This window comes from Lupinus angustifolius, chromosome LG05 (assembly GCF_001865875.1).
Source record: "Lupinus angustifolius cultivar Tanjil chromosome LG05, LupAngTanjil_v1.0, whole genome shotgun sequence".
NCBI lineage: Eukaryota > Viridiplantae > Streptophyta > Magnoliopsida > Fabales > Fabaceae > Lupinus > Lupinus angustifolius.
In genome coordinates, this window is record NC_032013.1 from 2,181,989 (window position 1) to 2,199,062 (window position 17,074).

At 31.1% G+C, this 17,074-nt stretch overlaps 2 protein-coding genes across 5 annotated transcripts; both read left to right on the top strand.

Moving 5' to 3' along the window:
* LOC109347420 (enhancer of polycomb-like protein 1) lies at window positions 155-8,160 on the top strand. 4 transcript variants are annotated; one of them, XM_019587267.1, is made up of 13 exons: window positions 155-706; window positions 740-905; window positions 1,815-1,947; window positions 2,186-2,288; window positions 2,898-3,021; window positions 3,729-3,794; window positions 4,643-4,681; window positions 5,250-5,330; window positions 5,423-5,470; window positions 6,201-6,251; window positions 6,342-6,410; window positions 6,839-7,081; window positions 7,797-8,160. In XM_019587267.1, exons 2-13 carry the CDS (start codon window positions 756-758, stop codon window positions 8,049-8,051), a joined length of 1,362 nt encoding a protein of 453 aa, XP_019442812.1. In that variant the 5' UTR covers window positions 155-706; window positions 740-755; the 3' UTR covers window positions 8,052-8,160. The 4 variants fall into 4 exon arrangements, with proteins under 4 accessions (XP_019442812.1, XP_019442813.1, XP_019442811.1 ...); XM_019587266.1 differs by having other exon boundaries at window positions 156-321; window positions 646-905; XM_019587265.1 differs by having other exon boundaries at window positions 156-321; window positions 682-905.
* Window positions 11,335-16,902, top strand: LOC109347422 (beta-amyrin 11-oxidase-like). The gene is made up of 8 exons (XM_019587271.1): window positions 11,335-11,619; window positions 13,130-13,610; window positions 14,196-14,459; window positions 14,998-15,087; window positions 15,176-15,254; window positions 15,878-15,984; window positions 16,205-16,326; window positions 16,752-16,902. Exons 1-8 carry the CDS (start codon window positions 11,384-11,386, stop codon window positions 16,843-16,845), a joined length of 1,473 nt encoding a protein of 490 aa, XP_019442816.1. The 5' UTR covers window positions 11,335-11,383; the 3' UTR covers window positions 16,846-16,902.

Consider the following 17,074-nt stretch of genomic DNA (forward strand, 5'->3'; position numbering starts at 1 on the left):
AAAAAAAAGCAACAACTTTAAGTCAAATGATTCAATTTTTTATTGAAAAATAAATAAAAATGGAAGCTAAATTAAGAATAGAAGAAATAAAAAGGAAAAACCAGATCAGAGCAAGCTGGGAAGAAAGAATGTACCGTAGTTGAAAGCACAGTGGAAAATTCAACCTTTAAGAAACGCACAAAAAATAAAAAAACAAGTTTGATCAATTTAGGGTTAGGGTTTTCTTCTCCTAAGTCAAACTCACTCACCACCAATACGTGTTCACCAAATCGGTGAAAATACACATCACTATCTTGCTAGCTCTTTCGAACTCCTAAACATGTATGAATCAATTTAGATTTTTTATTTCACTATTTTCGGTTTTCGTCCGTGAATTTTTGAACGGAGGAACTTTATTTGTTTCTGTGATTCACTCTGTCTGCATTCCTTCAATTCTCGCTGTTTTCACCACAAAAATTCAATTTTTTTCTTCTGGGGTTTGAATAATTTTACTTCGTATATAGTGCCCATTGTCTAAGACTCTTAAGTTTTGTTCAACACGCAGTACCCTTGTTTATTGGTTATGTTGTGTTGATAAATAATACAGCATTTGAATTTGTGCATTGTGTGTGTATATTTTTCTTTTTATGTTTTTTTGCTTCACAGGGATTAAGACTTTGCCCCTTGTGGTTTCAAACACAGGGATTTGATTAAAATTTGTGGCATAAAAAGGACTTATGACATTGGAATGAAGGGAAATTAATAGATTAGTAGAAATGAGTAGGTTATCTTTTAGGCCTCGACCACTCGACATTCACAAGAAGCTTCCCATTGTCAAGTCCTTTAAGGACTTTGATGATGACGAGGCACCCACTTCCACCCGTAATTCGCAATTCCTACGTGCTGTCCCTGAGGTAGAAAATGAGGTATGGGGTTTGAAGCTTCATGGCGCTATTTTATCGTACTCTGTTTGAAGTTACTGCTTGTTTACTTTTTAATTGTTATTGTGGATGCCAATATGTTGGCTTGTTTTAAGTTTGTTGTGTTTCCGGATTAGCTTTCTTGATGTTCTAGTAGTTGCTAGAAGCTAGATATATACTACAGTGTAGTTAGCATCAAGGTAATCACTGGTTTACCATATAACTAACAAGTACTTGGCCTTGTACAAATAAGAAAGGTGTTTGCCATGTTAACCTGAACTATCTGGTATTTAAATTACAGGTTTATGAATACCTCATGAGAATCTATGATAAAATATTAAATAATCTTAATAATTGAAATTTCAAATACTCAGAAGTCAGAAGTCGATAATGCATAACCATAGTCACCTCATATGTGGTTCTCTTTGGTGCGGGTACGTAGTATGCAGTATGCTACCTCTGTCAAATACCGGTATTTTAGGGTATATTCAGTAGGGTTTCGATAGCTCCATGGACAACCATTTCTAGTGCCACTTCTTGTAGGTTTGAATCAACTTTGGCTTCAACCTAGGAGAAATACCCTAGCATAAAATTATTTCTTGTTTGTTGTAACTCATTCATGTAGGTGAGTGCATATCACCCATTACTCTTTTTATCTTTGTTCTTTCTTTAACTTAAACTATAGGTGAAATTCTCGTTCGTTAATTATAGAGAACCAGTTCATAAAAGAACCACAAATTGGTACGGTATGCAAGAACCAATTCGTGGTTCTCTACCGAAATGAGAGAATTGTGTTTTAATGTGCATAACCCTGATCCTATGCTGGAAAGAAATCAGTTGGCCTAGTACAAATCAGTAATAGAAATAAATCATATAATGTTGATTTGATCAATAATTTATGTTTATTTTTCTTAGGTACATCCAGCTCCCAGCAAGAAAGTGGGGACTTCTGAAATTCCTACTCCTCAGTTTGTTGTTGTGGATACATATGAAAGAGACTATTCTTGCACTTTCTCTCAACCAACCTCCTATTTGCGGGCAAGAGGTGGTACGGCCACTAAATAGATTATTTATTTATTTAAGAATAATTTTGGAAGGTCCTTTATTCATCTTGTAAATTCCAATTTACAAAAGAACCTTCCATTTGTGGAAAAAGCCTCTCGGCTCGTGGGGTAGACCTGCGTACATACACCTTCCCCAACTTCCACCATGTGGGAGCCTCATGCACTGTACCACTCTTTTGTAAATTCTGTTTTTTGTACTGAAATTTCTGTCAAATGTGGTAGCTCGGGCTGAGATTGGAGAGTTTATTGAATATGACTTGGACAATGAAGACGAGGACTGGCTTTCAGAGTTTAATGAAGAAATAAATATTCTGACACCTGAAATGTAATTTTTTGACCTGAATTCTAGCATTGTTGTTTCAGTTAGTTTATTTTTTCATGGATGCTACTTGCTTATGGTTGGTTTCAGTTTAATAGTTTTTGTTTATATTTGCTGTTCTATTTTCATTTATTTGTGTTGTATGCTATGTATTTCGTATCCCAGATTGCTTGAAAACAAGTTGATAGTTTTGATCATGGTTTGGTTGAATTATTTAACTATCATTTTTGTGACAGTGAATTATCTTCATTGTATAGAAATTAATAAGTAGATTTCAAATTTTGTATCAAGTTGCATTATTGTCAAGAAATACACAGAATATGAATCCTGCTCTTATAATGTGATCATTTTATACATTTAACACAAGGGTATGTTAATGTTATAAAGTATCTCATATAATTTTTGGGTTTAGCTTAAGATGTGACAAGACCTGAAAACCCCACAACACAACCACTAATGATTTTTCATATGGTTTGACTCAGTCTTCTATTCCTTTGAGTTTTCACTTGTTTGCAACTTATCTTTTCATATCATCCTGTAATGTTACATACGATCTGCACTATGTATGCTTCTGTCTCTTACTTCCGGTTTTCATTTAAATTGTTTTGTGGATAGGTTTGAGTGTCTTCTTTTCAAGTTGGAGGTATTAGATCATAAAGCTCGTGAAAGAGCTGGACTTATAACACCCACTCTCGGTTCACCAATTCTTGTGCAACTACGACTTGATACTGCTATGGAGGTCAAACTTTTGATAATTTGTTTTTATGTGTTCAGAATATATGTTGAATTGTATGTAGTTTAATTAACACTTCATTAATATGTATTGGTTTACTAAGAACGGGTATTTTTCCTCTTGTTCGATTAGTTGTTAGTGTATCAGCTGGGAAGATGTATTTCATTTGTAATGGTCATGGTGTAGTATGTTAAGATCCAACTCTCATAAAAGCTTATGCTGTTAGATGGAGGCCCGGTGAACTTACTACTCTCTTAACAGTTTTTAAGCTGATTGCATTCTTGTATGAGAATGACATATTGATTTTCGTTCCTAAAATCTCAACACTTCATAAACCTGGATTATGGATATTTCCTTTTATCGAAGTGTTTGTCTTGTAACGGTCTTAGGGGAATATTTAACCGTCTTATGCCAATGATAAATTAAGGTGTAGAAGTGCAGTTTTTGAAGGTTAATATTTGATTGATGGATATTCTGTTTATACCTTTTCTTGTTTGATGATTTTTAATGAATTATTAGTTTTCTCCGAATATTTCTTTATTCTCGTTATTATTTACTACTTATTAAATTATGTTGCTCAATACCGTAGGAGATTCTTTCAAATTTCAGAATGCATTTCATATCCTTTTCCTGCAATACAAATATTGCTTTACAAAAAATTTCTATATGATTCTCATTGGGCTTATAAAAAAGTTTTATTTTTTAAACGATAGGCCTTGCAAGTGCAGTCCATCAAATATACAGTTATCCAGTCTGTGTATGAATACTGGAAAGAGAAGGTATGGAATCAACACTAAACTACCATTTATTAAAGAGATGCCTTCTTTTGTTTATGAATTAACTTTGTGAATGACATTCAATAATTGCTTTCAATATGAGTTCCAGAACCATGGCTTGGTATATATTAACATTCACATGATAGAAAATGGATGCTGATGGGTAGAATTGAGACTGCTAGAATATGCCACGTTTTTCATTAATGTGACTAAGGATAGGATTACTGATTACCGATGTTATTAATACTGTACCGATCATCAAACTGGTCAGGGTACTGATATAATGGTATTGTGGTTCAATCGGTGGTTCACTAATTAAACCGCATACCGGTGAAGTTAGATATACATATATAATATATTAATATTAATGTTGAAAAATCAATAAAAAACTAATATTTTTTTTATTTTCATTACAAAAATTAATTTTAAATAAAAATCGGCTGGTATGACCGGTACGGTTCAATTGAAAACCGGCCGGTATAACCGGTTTTGGCCGATTTTGACCGGTATGATTGTTATATCGTACCGGTATTGGGATTGGTTTACCGGTTGAACCGGCCGGTACGAACCGGTTTTACAATGCTGCTGATTACAATAGAGTTTATTAAGGAGTTGGAGACTGATGAATTTAAAATTATCTTTTACTCATTCATGCTGCTGTTTTCTCTGATAATTAAATGCTTACCTCACTATTAATTCATTTTTCTAAATTAAAGATGATCATTAGTTATTTGCTGTTACTACTTATTAGTCAGTATTAGCTAAAAGATAATGATGCATATTATAAAAAACTAAAAAACATTGGTTCCTTATTATTTTCCTTTTCTTGTTTACCATGTTTTTGTGGACAGCGAGAAAGTTGGCAAAAACCCATTTTGAGACGCTTGCAGGTTAGCTACAATAACATTATGATTAATATTTTATATATTTATTGAATGATGTATTAGTATATATGTATTTTCGGTTAAACTTAAAATAAAAATATTTGATTAGTGATTTATCAGTTCTATTACTTAATTCAGCTACAATACATTTTCTTTTCTTCGGATAATAAATCTGGCCAGGCGGCTACAATATCTTTGACAGGTTTTTAGTGATGTATAGTTTCTTTTAACAGCCTTTTAACATGATCTCAAAGTTTGGTATGGGATTACCATTGAATTTATTATCTCTTGTATTTTAATGGTTTATTTAGGCATTCTCTCAGCCATGTTAATTTTGTTGATCACATATTTTCCATATTTTTGTGAATACTGTATAATTCACCCTCTTGTAATTTAGTTTTCTCCGTTCCAGGATCCATTCTTCTTTTGAAAATCTTCCTCCACAAATTTTCTTATTATTCACTTTGCTGCTTTTTAGCAGCTAGAGTTACTTCATTTCTTTTTCTGGCTAAAATTGTATGCTTGAAAGTTCGTTATGAAGAGGTTTGACAGATGAACTGCAATTTGCTTGCAGCCACCTCCACCTGTTAATGACACTAACCCATATAATGTGTTTCGGCCGAGGGAGAAGGCCCACAAGCTTCACACAAGAAGGGTAAGTTGGCTCATTGCGCCTCAGTTTTCGATAATGCTTGAGATTTGTATATGATTGTTGGTTGACTTAGCTCTTGCGGATTTTCTGTTCAGATGCAGAGGAGAGAAAACAATTTACAGTCATTTGAAAAGCTTCGCCAGGTTAGCTCCTCTAAATGATTCTAGTTCTTTGGTCTATGTTGAAGTTAGTAAAAATGTGCTTGAAGCTTCTCTTTTGTGGGCCTGGTGCTGGGAGACGGGTGGTACAATTGTTTTTCTTAGATGTTTTAAATAGAAGCAATGTGTTTGATAAGACAGCTTAATACATGAAATTTAATAATTTGATATTGAAAGTAAGCACAAATTCAATTTAAAAGAAACGTACACATTTAAAAATCGTAAAGAGTGGTATGTTTCTCTTGGTGTATACCTCATAGTTTCTTAGTTAAAATATTTTCTTTATTCACTAGAATTAGATTTTACTACTATAATGCATGTGATTGTCAATTTAAATTAAAATGATTCGAGTTCAATTGTATTTTTTTGAAGTTTCATGAATTTCAGTGTAGTGTTAGCTGTTTTAACTTAGAGGGTGAGCCTCGGCGTAACAGTAAATCCTGAGCTTCTTCGCTTGTGAGGGTAAGGTTGATTACATCTACCCTCCTTAAACCTCCACTAGGTGAGAGCCTCGTGCACTGAGCTAGTTGTTTTAACTTAGAAACTGCTGATTAAGTTAGGATTTTACAATTTACTTTGTTTTGTTGTGAAATGTTCATCTTAGTTGGCCGCCTGCAGAAATGTGGCTACAAATTTTCTTTCCTTTTGGATTCGAATCTTTACGGTGCATTTTATATTTACCTGAAATTTTTTTAAATGCTTTCTCCTTGTACAGGTTAGGCGCAACCTTGACCAAGCTAAGGGCTTGCTGGAAGATCTGATCAAGGTGTGACTTTCGAGTTATGTCCCTGGAGTTATATCATAGTTACATCATTTTTTATTGATTCTAATTTAGTTAATGTACAATCATAACCAGAGAGAAGAGAAAAAAAGAGAAGTTATGGAGAGTGAAGTTACACTACAGAGGATGCAAATGAAGTACAAGGTACAAATATACTTTTGTATTATAATTGTGTACATACTTAAGAGTTAATTCTTAGAAATTTCATGTATCTAGTAGGAATCTAGGCCTGGTTGTGTCAGTCATTTGTTATGGGATGGAATACAATTCCGAAAATGAATATATTCAACACAAGGAGTTTGTCCTTTGTTGTTTTTGCCCTTATTTTCTGTTCACGAGTTCATCGATCAATAAAGGTGTGAAAAAAGAAGAATGAGAGTTGTATGTGAAAAAACTACACTATTTTGTGCACCTTTGTGGTCCAGTTTCATCCTTCTCAGGAACTTATAGGAGTTGTGGACCGCTGATTTTATTTTCTCTTACTGAATTATAAAAACGTATAAAATAAGAACATGATTTGATGATTTAGTTATATTAATTTGTTTGGACTTATGTATGATCCTCTATTTCAGAATGAAGCTGAGTTTTTGGAAGACAACTTGGCACCCGCCGGATTTACTCCTGTCTCGTCGAAGTTTGTTTCAAGCGAAGAGGAATTTTTTGATTCAGATGATGTCATGACAAATCGTCTTCCTCGGCCTTCTGCTGTGCAGAATTTGCCTTCCTATGACACCAACCTGCCCATGGTTCCTGCAGTTAGCACAAAGCAAGTGTTTAAGAGGAGATATGTCCCACGTGAATGGCCTCATAAACTGGTAATTTGGTAGTCTTTTCTTGCACTTTTTCTTTTATGGTTCAGTAATGTTAAATCATCTTAACATTTTAACCTAAAAATCTTCTTAATAGGCTATAAGCCTATAATACACAGTAAAGGAATTAGTATTACATAAGAGTGAATGCATTCAAATATAAAAAGGTAAAAAACTTTCAATAATTCCTTTAAGGCATAAATACCTTATCAGTCTCTGAAAGTTGACTATGGTTTTAGTCTCTAAACATTAGTCTCAAAAATGTTTGAGACTGAAACAAAATCTAGTCAATCTTGGAGACCCAAAACATCTTTATTTAATTACTATTAGTAGGACTTTTTTGGTTGAAATATTAGGGGAACTTACACTCTCTTTCCCTTTGTGTCCTGATGTTTTCCCCATATTTTTGTTACGTTGATAGTTCAACATGCTTTGTCAATGAACATAATTTATGATAGAACATTATGGTATCTTTCGATCCATGTAGCCGACTCCACCTAGTGGGATAAAGGCTTGATAGTTGTTGTTGTTGATAGTTCATTTTGTTACACTTCAACGCAACAATAAGGTTGTTTGCCTTGTGACCTGGAGAAACTGAGTTCAAAAACCAGAAACAAGCTATTCGCTCGTGTGGATACCCAACAGATTTTTATGCACTCGGTCGACCTTTTTCAATAGTTCAATATGTTAGCTGATAAGTTATGGAATGGGATTTATGCAGGATCCTCTTGAGCCAGTTTTGTTGTTCACCAAGCCTCTACTCCCACATAAGTTGGCTATGGCAGGCATTATGGCACCAAATTCCATCACAAAAAATGGAATGTCACAAAATTCATACAAATTTCGTGGAAGAATGGGTAGAGGTGGCCGTATAATATTTGATCGATGGAATCCACTAATGCAAACTCCAATTGATTGTGGTAATTCTTTTTATGTTCCACCAAAACCACATTCTTCACAACATGTAACTAACTAGTGCGTAGTTTAAAGCATTATTTAATAAATGTGAAAGCATTATGTGTAACTAACTAGTATTTGTTATGTGTTATTATTTTAATATATGATAATATATGATTTATTCACTATGTAAAGAATATTTATATTGACAATTATTGTTAGCACATGCATAAACCTCCAGCATAGAGATTTTTATATTGACAATTATTATTGCTTAAGACTCATGATCAGGGAGATTTTTATTCTAAGCATAGAGATTTTACTTGTTAACACTAACTCTTTAATTTATTTTTAAATCATTCCCTTTCATATTAAATACAATTTTATATTTTGCAAACCTTTAACTCCTTTATGAAAAACACTATTAATGGTGGTATTTTGACTTGTTAACTCTAGATCTTTAACATTTTTTAAATTATTCTCTTTCAAATTAAATACAATTTTATATTTTAGATCATTCGGTCTAATCAGTTAAATACAATTTTACCCTTTCAAATTAAATACAATTTTTTAATTAATTCTTATCAACTTATCAACAACATTACGAGAGAGTGATATTGTTATCGGGTTATATGCGATAGGAAGAATGAATAGCTCATAATTCATATTTTATAGAGTCTTTTATAGAGATTTTCATTTACCCTATATTTGAATCCAGTTTGGATCATTAATCTCCGTATCAATCAAGTTTCTCTCTTTATGCTACAAATGTAGTTCTTAATCCTTACCACATTCGCAGTCAGAAATAACACCAAATATCAATGCTGTTTTGTGTATGTTCTTAGCCATATCTTTGATGCCCTCGTTTAATTATATTTTTTTTTGTATTATTAAGGGTATCTCTTCAACTGTTTGGGTAAAAAATTAATCTCTTTCGAGGTTCGTGGTTGTCCCTCCTAATAAGTGTTGTTCCCAGGAATCAATCCTCAACGTTAGGGATCCAATGAGGTCTTACACCACTAGACCAACGTCTTCTTGGTATTCAATTGTATTTGAGTGAAAGAGATTTGAGCTTTATCTATACTATATATAAAGTCAAAACTTGAAATAACTTCTCTCATTATGTAATTTTCACTTCCTGTTTTGCCCTTGGCATTATTTAATTTTTACAAAAAAACTATATAATTCTAAGCAATCACCACCAACACATTAATTAACCACATATCTAACCTTAAATTAAACATTATCATAAACACACACAAAATATAATATAAAGTACACCGAACACAACAAATATATTCTAATTTTAAAACATGAAACATATAAAAATTGAATATATAGTATCATACAATATTTACCGACAGACATGAAGTGCATATACACACTAGTTTTTTATAAAATGAATAGAAAGTAAAAGCAAATTACCGAGATAACCATATTGTTAAAGTTATTTTAACAAAATATAAAAAAATCGTGAAAGTATTTGGATACACGATGGTAATAGCAATATGATTCTTCATAAAATCATATTAATTAGTTAATAAGTAGACAAATTTAAAAATAAGAAAATTTAGAGTCTGCCAGATATATGATGTGATCAACCAGATTACATATTTCAAATAGTGTCTCATTCTCTGTCTTGGATGAATTAAAATATTACTTTTTTTGTTTTAAATATATTCTTTTATTGATGTGACAATATCTAATTATCTGGAAAAAGAAATGAGACATCATTTGACACATTGAAAGATTCCTTATACATGTAGGAATGATTGGTCAGTATCACCGGTGCTAGTTTCAAAGAGGAGACCATTTCCCACCATTTTCCAAGTACGTGGGGAACACTATGTTAAAAAAAAAGAAGCATGAACTCCACTAACTACGTTCTTTAGGGCAAGATAAGACAAAATGAGTGAAAATGATATATTATCTATAAAATTAATACATTATATTTTATTATGATGGTGACATATATCATAAAATTATATTTTATATATTATGATGGTAACATATATGGACGTGATAAATCTTGACGTATCGATAAAATTGTCCGTCTTATAATATAGAAACTATGAATTCAAATTACAGAAGTAATATTATTCTACATATTAAGTTGTATTATATATTGTAATTTGCAGTTGAATATATATTCGTTTGAGGTAATTGTTCAATCTTAAAGAAATGATGCATATACAATTGTGTTCATCAAGAATAGAGTCCTGATATCTTCACTTAATTTTATTTTCTAGCGTGTTGACAGGTACTACTGTGTCTGTCAATCCGCTTTCATATTGTTTGTAACGTGTAGTCTGGATGTTTTAAATGTCAAATATTCACATACTCTTTACTCAATTGCATACATTGTGACCAATGCAATATATTTCATGCATTCCTATTTTTTAATTTAATGGATATACATTGTGACCAACGAAATAGATTTATTTAATAGATTTTAATTAATTAGATAAAAAATCACTTTTATATATAGAATACACATTACAAATGATAGGAAATTGGGTTGACAGACCTTTAGTGCTTGTTAACATGCTAGAAAATAAAATTAAGTGAAGATATTAAGACTCTATTCTTGATGAACACAATTGTATATGTATTCTTTCTTCAAGATTGAACAATTACCTCAAACGAATATATATTCAACTGCAAATTACAATATATAATACAACTTAATATGTAGAATACACATTACAAACAATAGGAAAGCGGGTTGACACGGTAGTGTCTGTCAACATGCTAGTAAAGATAAAATTAGAAGTTATAAAATAAAATTAGAAGTTATAAAATATGAAATAAAAGTTTATTTGTATAAGTATATATAAAGATGAAATTAGAAGTTATAAAATAAAATTAGAAAGTTATAAAATATGAAATAAATGTTTATTAATATAAGTATATATAAAAATGAAAGTATAACTTATACAATAAAATTAGAAGTTATAAAATATGAAATAGGAAAACCCAAAATAACTTCATGAAAGTTAGGTTAGGTTTTTCCTTTATTAAGTAGTATAGATATACAATTTATAGTTAATATATAAGATTATACGGTTTTTTTAAATTAAATTTTTGAAGGGCAAAATATGAATATATAAATTATGTCATGGTGGTGGTTACGCCATGTTTTGGCTTTATATATAGTATAGAAGTATAGATATAGATATAGATAGATATAGATTTAGATATACTCAAATCAAACTCCCCTAAGTGGAAGTTGTGCCTCGTACACTATATAATCCTTTATTTTAAATGATTTAAATATAAATGATATATTTCCCCGTGTAACTTGCATGGCCATTTTATTATAGAACATATTCAACTATATACCTACCTATAAATAGTAGGGTGATATATCATTAGCATCAACTAACTAAGCCTTAGAAGACATTCAAAAAAATGGTGTTGACTTTGTTGTGGATGAACATTGCAAGTACATTATTAGTGGGATATGTTTTAGTGTTCATAATTTTAAGGAGAGTGAATGGATGGTATTATGATTTGAAATTAGGAAGAAAACATTACTTACTCCCTCTAGGTGACATGGGTTGGCCTCTTGTAGGGAATATTGTTCCCTTTATGAAAGCTTTCTTGTATGGTGATCCTAATTCCTTCATCAACAACATTATTTCCAAGTTTGTTTTCATTCCTCTCACTTTTTTTTTATTATTTCAAGTTGCTATATATGTTTTATTTTTACTTTTTCTTTTTGACTTATACATACTAACGTGTCGTGCATGTCAATCTGGTTTTCTATCATTTATAATGTATAATTTGTATGTCATAAATGTGAAATATGATATTTTATGTTAAATATTTGTAATCTACAGTTGAATTTATTCGAATTGTGTAATGTTCAATGTAAGAAGAAATATTTAACCAAATAATATGGAACATATATTGGTTGGAGAGGAACATTAGGTTATATATAGGTTTTTTTTTATAGTAAAAATTAGAAAATAGTAAGGGCTAAATAGTGAGAACCACAAATTACATCATGGTGAGTAGTTATTTTGGGTTTTCCTTTTATTAGTAGTATAGATAATAATAATATAGATCTTTGTATATCATACTATATGTTTTTTATGATGTTATTAATTACTTCATATTATTGGATCTTGCTCATGGTGCCAGATAAGGGAATACCACATAATCATATTAAATGGTTAGTTTAATAGATTTTATGATTTTTATTATTTAGCATTTGCTTATCCTTATATTATATTATTATGTTATATATATGAACCTGTGTTTCTCTTGAGTATATAAGGTTTTAAATTCCAAGATTGAGTGACATTTTTTTGAGAGCTTTACATTTTTAATGTGTCTTCATCCCTGAATTTTGATTACTTATGGTTTAATATGAATATATGATTTATGAAAATTGAGTTCTATGTTCTTCCAGAAATTCCATTTTCATTTTTTTTATTTTTTCAAATCTGCAATATATGTGACAATCAATATTCTATTTTCGTGAAACTCCAATATTTCAATTTCGTGTTTTGATGTTGTCTTTGTTCTCTGTCGTAATACTTAGTCTTCCAAGAATGATAGTTCAACATACTAAAATATTTTTAACATTTAGTGGATTTTCTAATTTCACTTGTTATCATAGCTTTTATCCTCCATATGTAAGAGTATGGTACACATTTGTTGTCCCATAATTTGTATCATTTCATGTACTATGAGTTTGTGATTGATCGGAAAAAATATATTTGAGTTAAAACTTGATTATTAATTATTTTTCTGACCAATCAGATACCATGACACATGGAATGACATAAACTATGGGACAAAAAATGTGACCCGGGAGGGGTAATAGTATTAGTATGTGTTTCACTTGGCTGGAGAGTTCCTTACTTTTACATTAATTTTATTATGATGAACCTCAACAATGAATTAGGTGTGCAATACATTGGACAATGAAAAAATTATGTAACTATAAGTGAATCTTATGTTTTCTTCGATTTATTTTTCTTTCTAGAAGTTTTGATTTAACTCAAATACATGATACAAAATCTATAATGTGAATATCAAAATCTAACTATGTTAACCAGAAGTTTTGGTTTGAGACATATTTTGGAACAACAAATCTTTGTCTAAACTGAAACAAAGATCTTCCTAACCAATTTCTTAAATTTTCAGACATGGAGAAAGTGGTATCTACAAGACACACTTGTTTGGAAATCCAAGCATCATTATTTGTCAACCTGACATGTGCAGACAAGTTCTAACAGATGATGAACACTTCAGGCTTGGTTATCCAACAACAGTTACAGAACTAGCACGAAGTAAACCTATATATGATGCTTACAGTGCAGAACACAAACGTTTTCGTCGCATAATTGTTTCTCCTATTGTTGGTCACAAAGCATTATCAGTTTATGTTGACCGTATTGAAGAAAGTGTTATAAATTCCTTAGAGGATTTATCTAGCATGAAATACCCAGTTCAGTTTTTGAAAGAGATGAAGAAAGTTACGTTTAAAGTTATTGTTGGTGTTTTCTTAGGATCTGAAAATATGCATGTTTTTAACAACATTGGAGGTTTGTTCACTGAAATGTTTGATGGCTTATTCTCTCTACCAGTAAACATACCAGGTTCTGTTTATCACAAAGCTCTTAAGGTTCTTTTTCTATCCTGTCACATTATATTATCTCATTATTTCAATTAAGCTAAAATATGTTTCTACCCCATAAACTAGGGCATTTTAATTTTGGTCCTATAAAAGTACTTTTCTTTTTGTTAAAGTTTAGTTATAAAGGTGTTTATTTTGATTTTAGTGACTACCCTTAATAAAGGTTTGTTAAATGCCAATGTGACAAATCAAATTTGAAACATAAATATTGACTCAAATCCAAAACAACTTATTACATTTACCAAATCTAAAACATCAGCATATTACATGCATTAAATCTAAAACAAAAACGGGAGTCGGTTGGTAAAGAGGGTGATCGTAAGGAATGAAGTGCAGGAGTTGTTCGAATCCCACCATCAATATAAAATGAGAGTTATAAGATGGTTTGATGGTAGGGGTGGACATCTGCTATCTCACAAACTGTGTTACTCCATGTATTACTGCTTGTGATTGGTTGAAAAATATTTAAACTATACTCATTTTGGTTAGATTTGAATATTAATTTCGATTATTTGGTTGCTAAAATTCTATCAATATGAGGGGTTGATTTCATGTTTTTGCATGGTATAATAGGCACGTAAAAAGTTGACAAGTATAATTCAACCTCTTGTGGATGAAAGGAGGATGATGATAGAAAATGGTTTACGTGAAGGGAAGAAAGATCTTGCTGATATCCTTTTGCAAATAGAAGATGGGAATGGAAAGAAATTAGAGAATGAAGATATTGTGGATTTGTTGTTAGGGTTTCTAGCAGCTGGTCATGAAAGCACAGCAACAACTTTGACATGGGTAGTTATTTATCTCACAGATCATCCTGAAATTTTGAAGAAAGCTAAGGTTAGTAATTTGATATGGTCACGAATTTAATCATGTCAGTAGTCTCTTTGCTTGCGGTAAGGTTGCATACATCTATACTTCCGAAACCTGACTAAGTGAGAACCTCGTGCATTGAATGATTTTTTATGCATAGTTTAACCTATGGTTGAGGACTAACCAAGATATCAAATTGATATGATTATTGTTTGAATCAATTTATTTGTTCATTTGTTCAATCAATCAAAGGTGGGGAGCATCTACAGCTTATTTTACAATCAATTCTAGAAGATCAGATTATCATTCCATAAGTATTAAAATGATGATCATTCTTGTAAAATGATGATCATTCTTGTAAAATGATGATTATTTTTTCACATTCATATGACTTGAAGAATTAAAATCACTCATAAAAATGGGAAACTAAAATTGCACAAAAATTGAGAAACTTAAAGAAACAAAATTGTATTTTAGCCTTATTTTTCTCATATTTGCTGCATATGTTTATGTGGATTGGAGCTATAAAATTGTCACTTACAACCTAAGTTTATGTGTCTTGTAGGAGGAACAGGAAGAAATCTTGAAGACAAGAGAACCTTCACAGAAACATATAGATATTAAAGAAATTAAGCAAATGGTTTATCTTGGCAAAGTAATTAGTTTTCTACTACACCTACATATACATATACATATACATATACATAATAATGGTTAAGCAAATGTTACCTTGTTATGTCTAGGTAATCGATGAAAGCATGCGCCTGGCCAATATTGCCTTTGCAACTTTCAGAAAAGCAATAGCTGATGTGAACATCAATGGTAAGTTATTTGTTAATGAGGTTTTATGAATTGTGTTTAGGTTTCTCCTACTTTTATCGACTACCAATATCTATCAGAGAATAATGATTACGTTTATATTAATTACATTATTCGGGTTTTCATATTACATACATAACATTCTAATCTTACATTTTTTCATTAGCTCAAGTCCACAACTTATATTATTGTTTTATGTAGAAAGGTGTCAATCCACTAAAGTTGGTCCATACAAAACTTGATAGTCTATATTTTTTTTTATCGGCAATTGTTAGTATGTTAGTTGTTAGTATGTTAGTACTTTTGTTGTGCGTGAAACTCCACACCCTCAACCTCCTAACCCTACCATCTAACCACCTTATAGCTCCCATTTTTTATTGATGGTGGGACTCGAACCTACAACCTCATGCACTCCAATCCTTACGACCACCCTCTTCACCATCAGATTAGTGCATTAGGAACACAATCGTGTATCTTTACATGACCTCACTATGTTCTACTAAAATATCATCATTTAAACTCAATTTATTGGTTTTCTTATTCCTAGCTAATTGACTTAAAATATTTTGATTTTGTGAAGGAAGTTCATGTCATTTGCTCATAATTACTTTTGTGTACATTTTAAGGTTTTATAATACCAAAGGGATGGACGGTGTTAGTTTGGGGAAGAGCTGTTCACATGGATCCTACACATTACGAAAATCCACTACAATTTAATCCTTCAAGATGGGATGTAAGTATGATTGATTCATACCTAATGTAGCCACAATATTGTGGCGCAGTAACTATTGCAATCACATCACACCACAGTTGCAATGTGACATCGAATCATAATTATGTGACTACATTAGATGCAATGCAAACGTATTAGATCGTATTAGGTCCATCAAATTCAAAAATATTTTTTAATCACAGACAATTCGCAACACATTACATTAAATGTGTGTATGCAGGATTATAATGGGAAAGCAGGAACCTTCATTCCTTTTGGAGCTGGAAGTAGGCTTTGTCCTGGAATGGACCTTGCAAAACTAGAGATATCCACATTTATGCATCATTTCCTCCTCAATTATAAGTTAGTCTTCTTCTCTATCTCTTATATATTAGTCAAAATCTCTCATATTTTGGTGCTAAGTCCAAATCTCTCTTAGGATCTATCTTATGAATGTTTGAGTAACGTATTTAGCTTTAGATTCAAGACCTGTCTGATTCCTTTTAATTCAAATAAACACCTAAAATGTCTAACATAATAGAATATTGAGTCAGTTTTTGAAGAAATGTATAATATTTATGTATTATTAGTATAAAGATCTTATTCACTGTTCATTATTTATTATTCATTTGTATGACTTTATTTGAAGAGATAAAAATGGTTAAAAATGAATAGTAGATGATAGACTGATAATTTACAAAACTCCTACAATGTTAATGTATATATTTTTCTAGAAAAATAGTAATTTATTTTACTGTTTTTTTAAATTGATTAATTATATTTTGCAGGCTTGAACGAGTAAATTCAAAGTGTCCCATTACTTGTTTGCCAGCACCTAAACCTGTAGATGGATGCCTCGCTAAAGTTATAAAGATTTCTTAATGCTACCTTACAACTTTTTTCTTAATCAAAACAATTATATATATATACACATATTATATATATGCACCATAAGATGCATTTTTTTCTTGTGTTTTTTTTAAGTAAGATGTGTTTATGTGACTGTCAATCTTCATTAAGGGTTTTATGTGTTTTTAATGAAGGTTGTCTTTTAATTATGCATTTTTTTATTTATTATTGGTTATCTTAACTGTTACTAGCTTATAATACA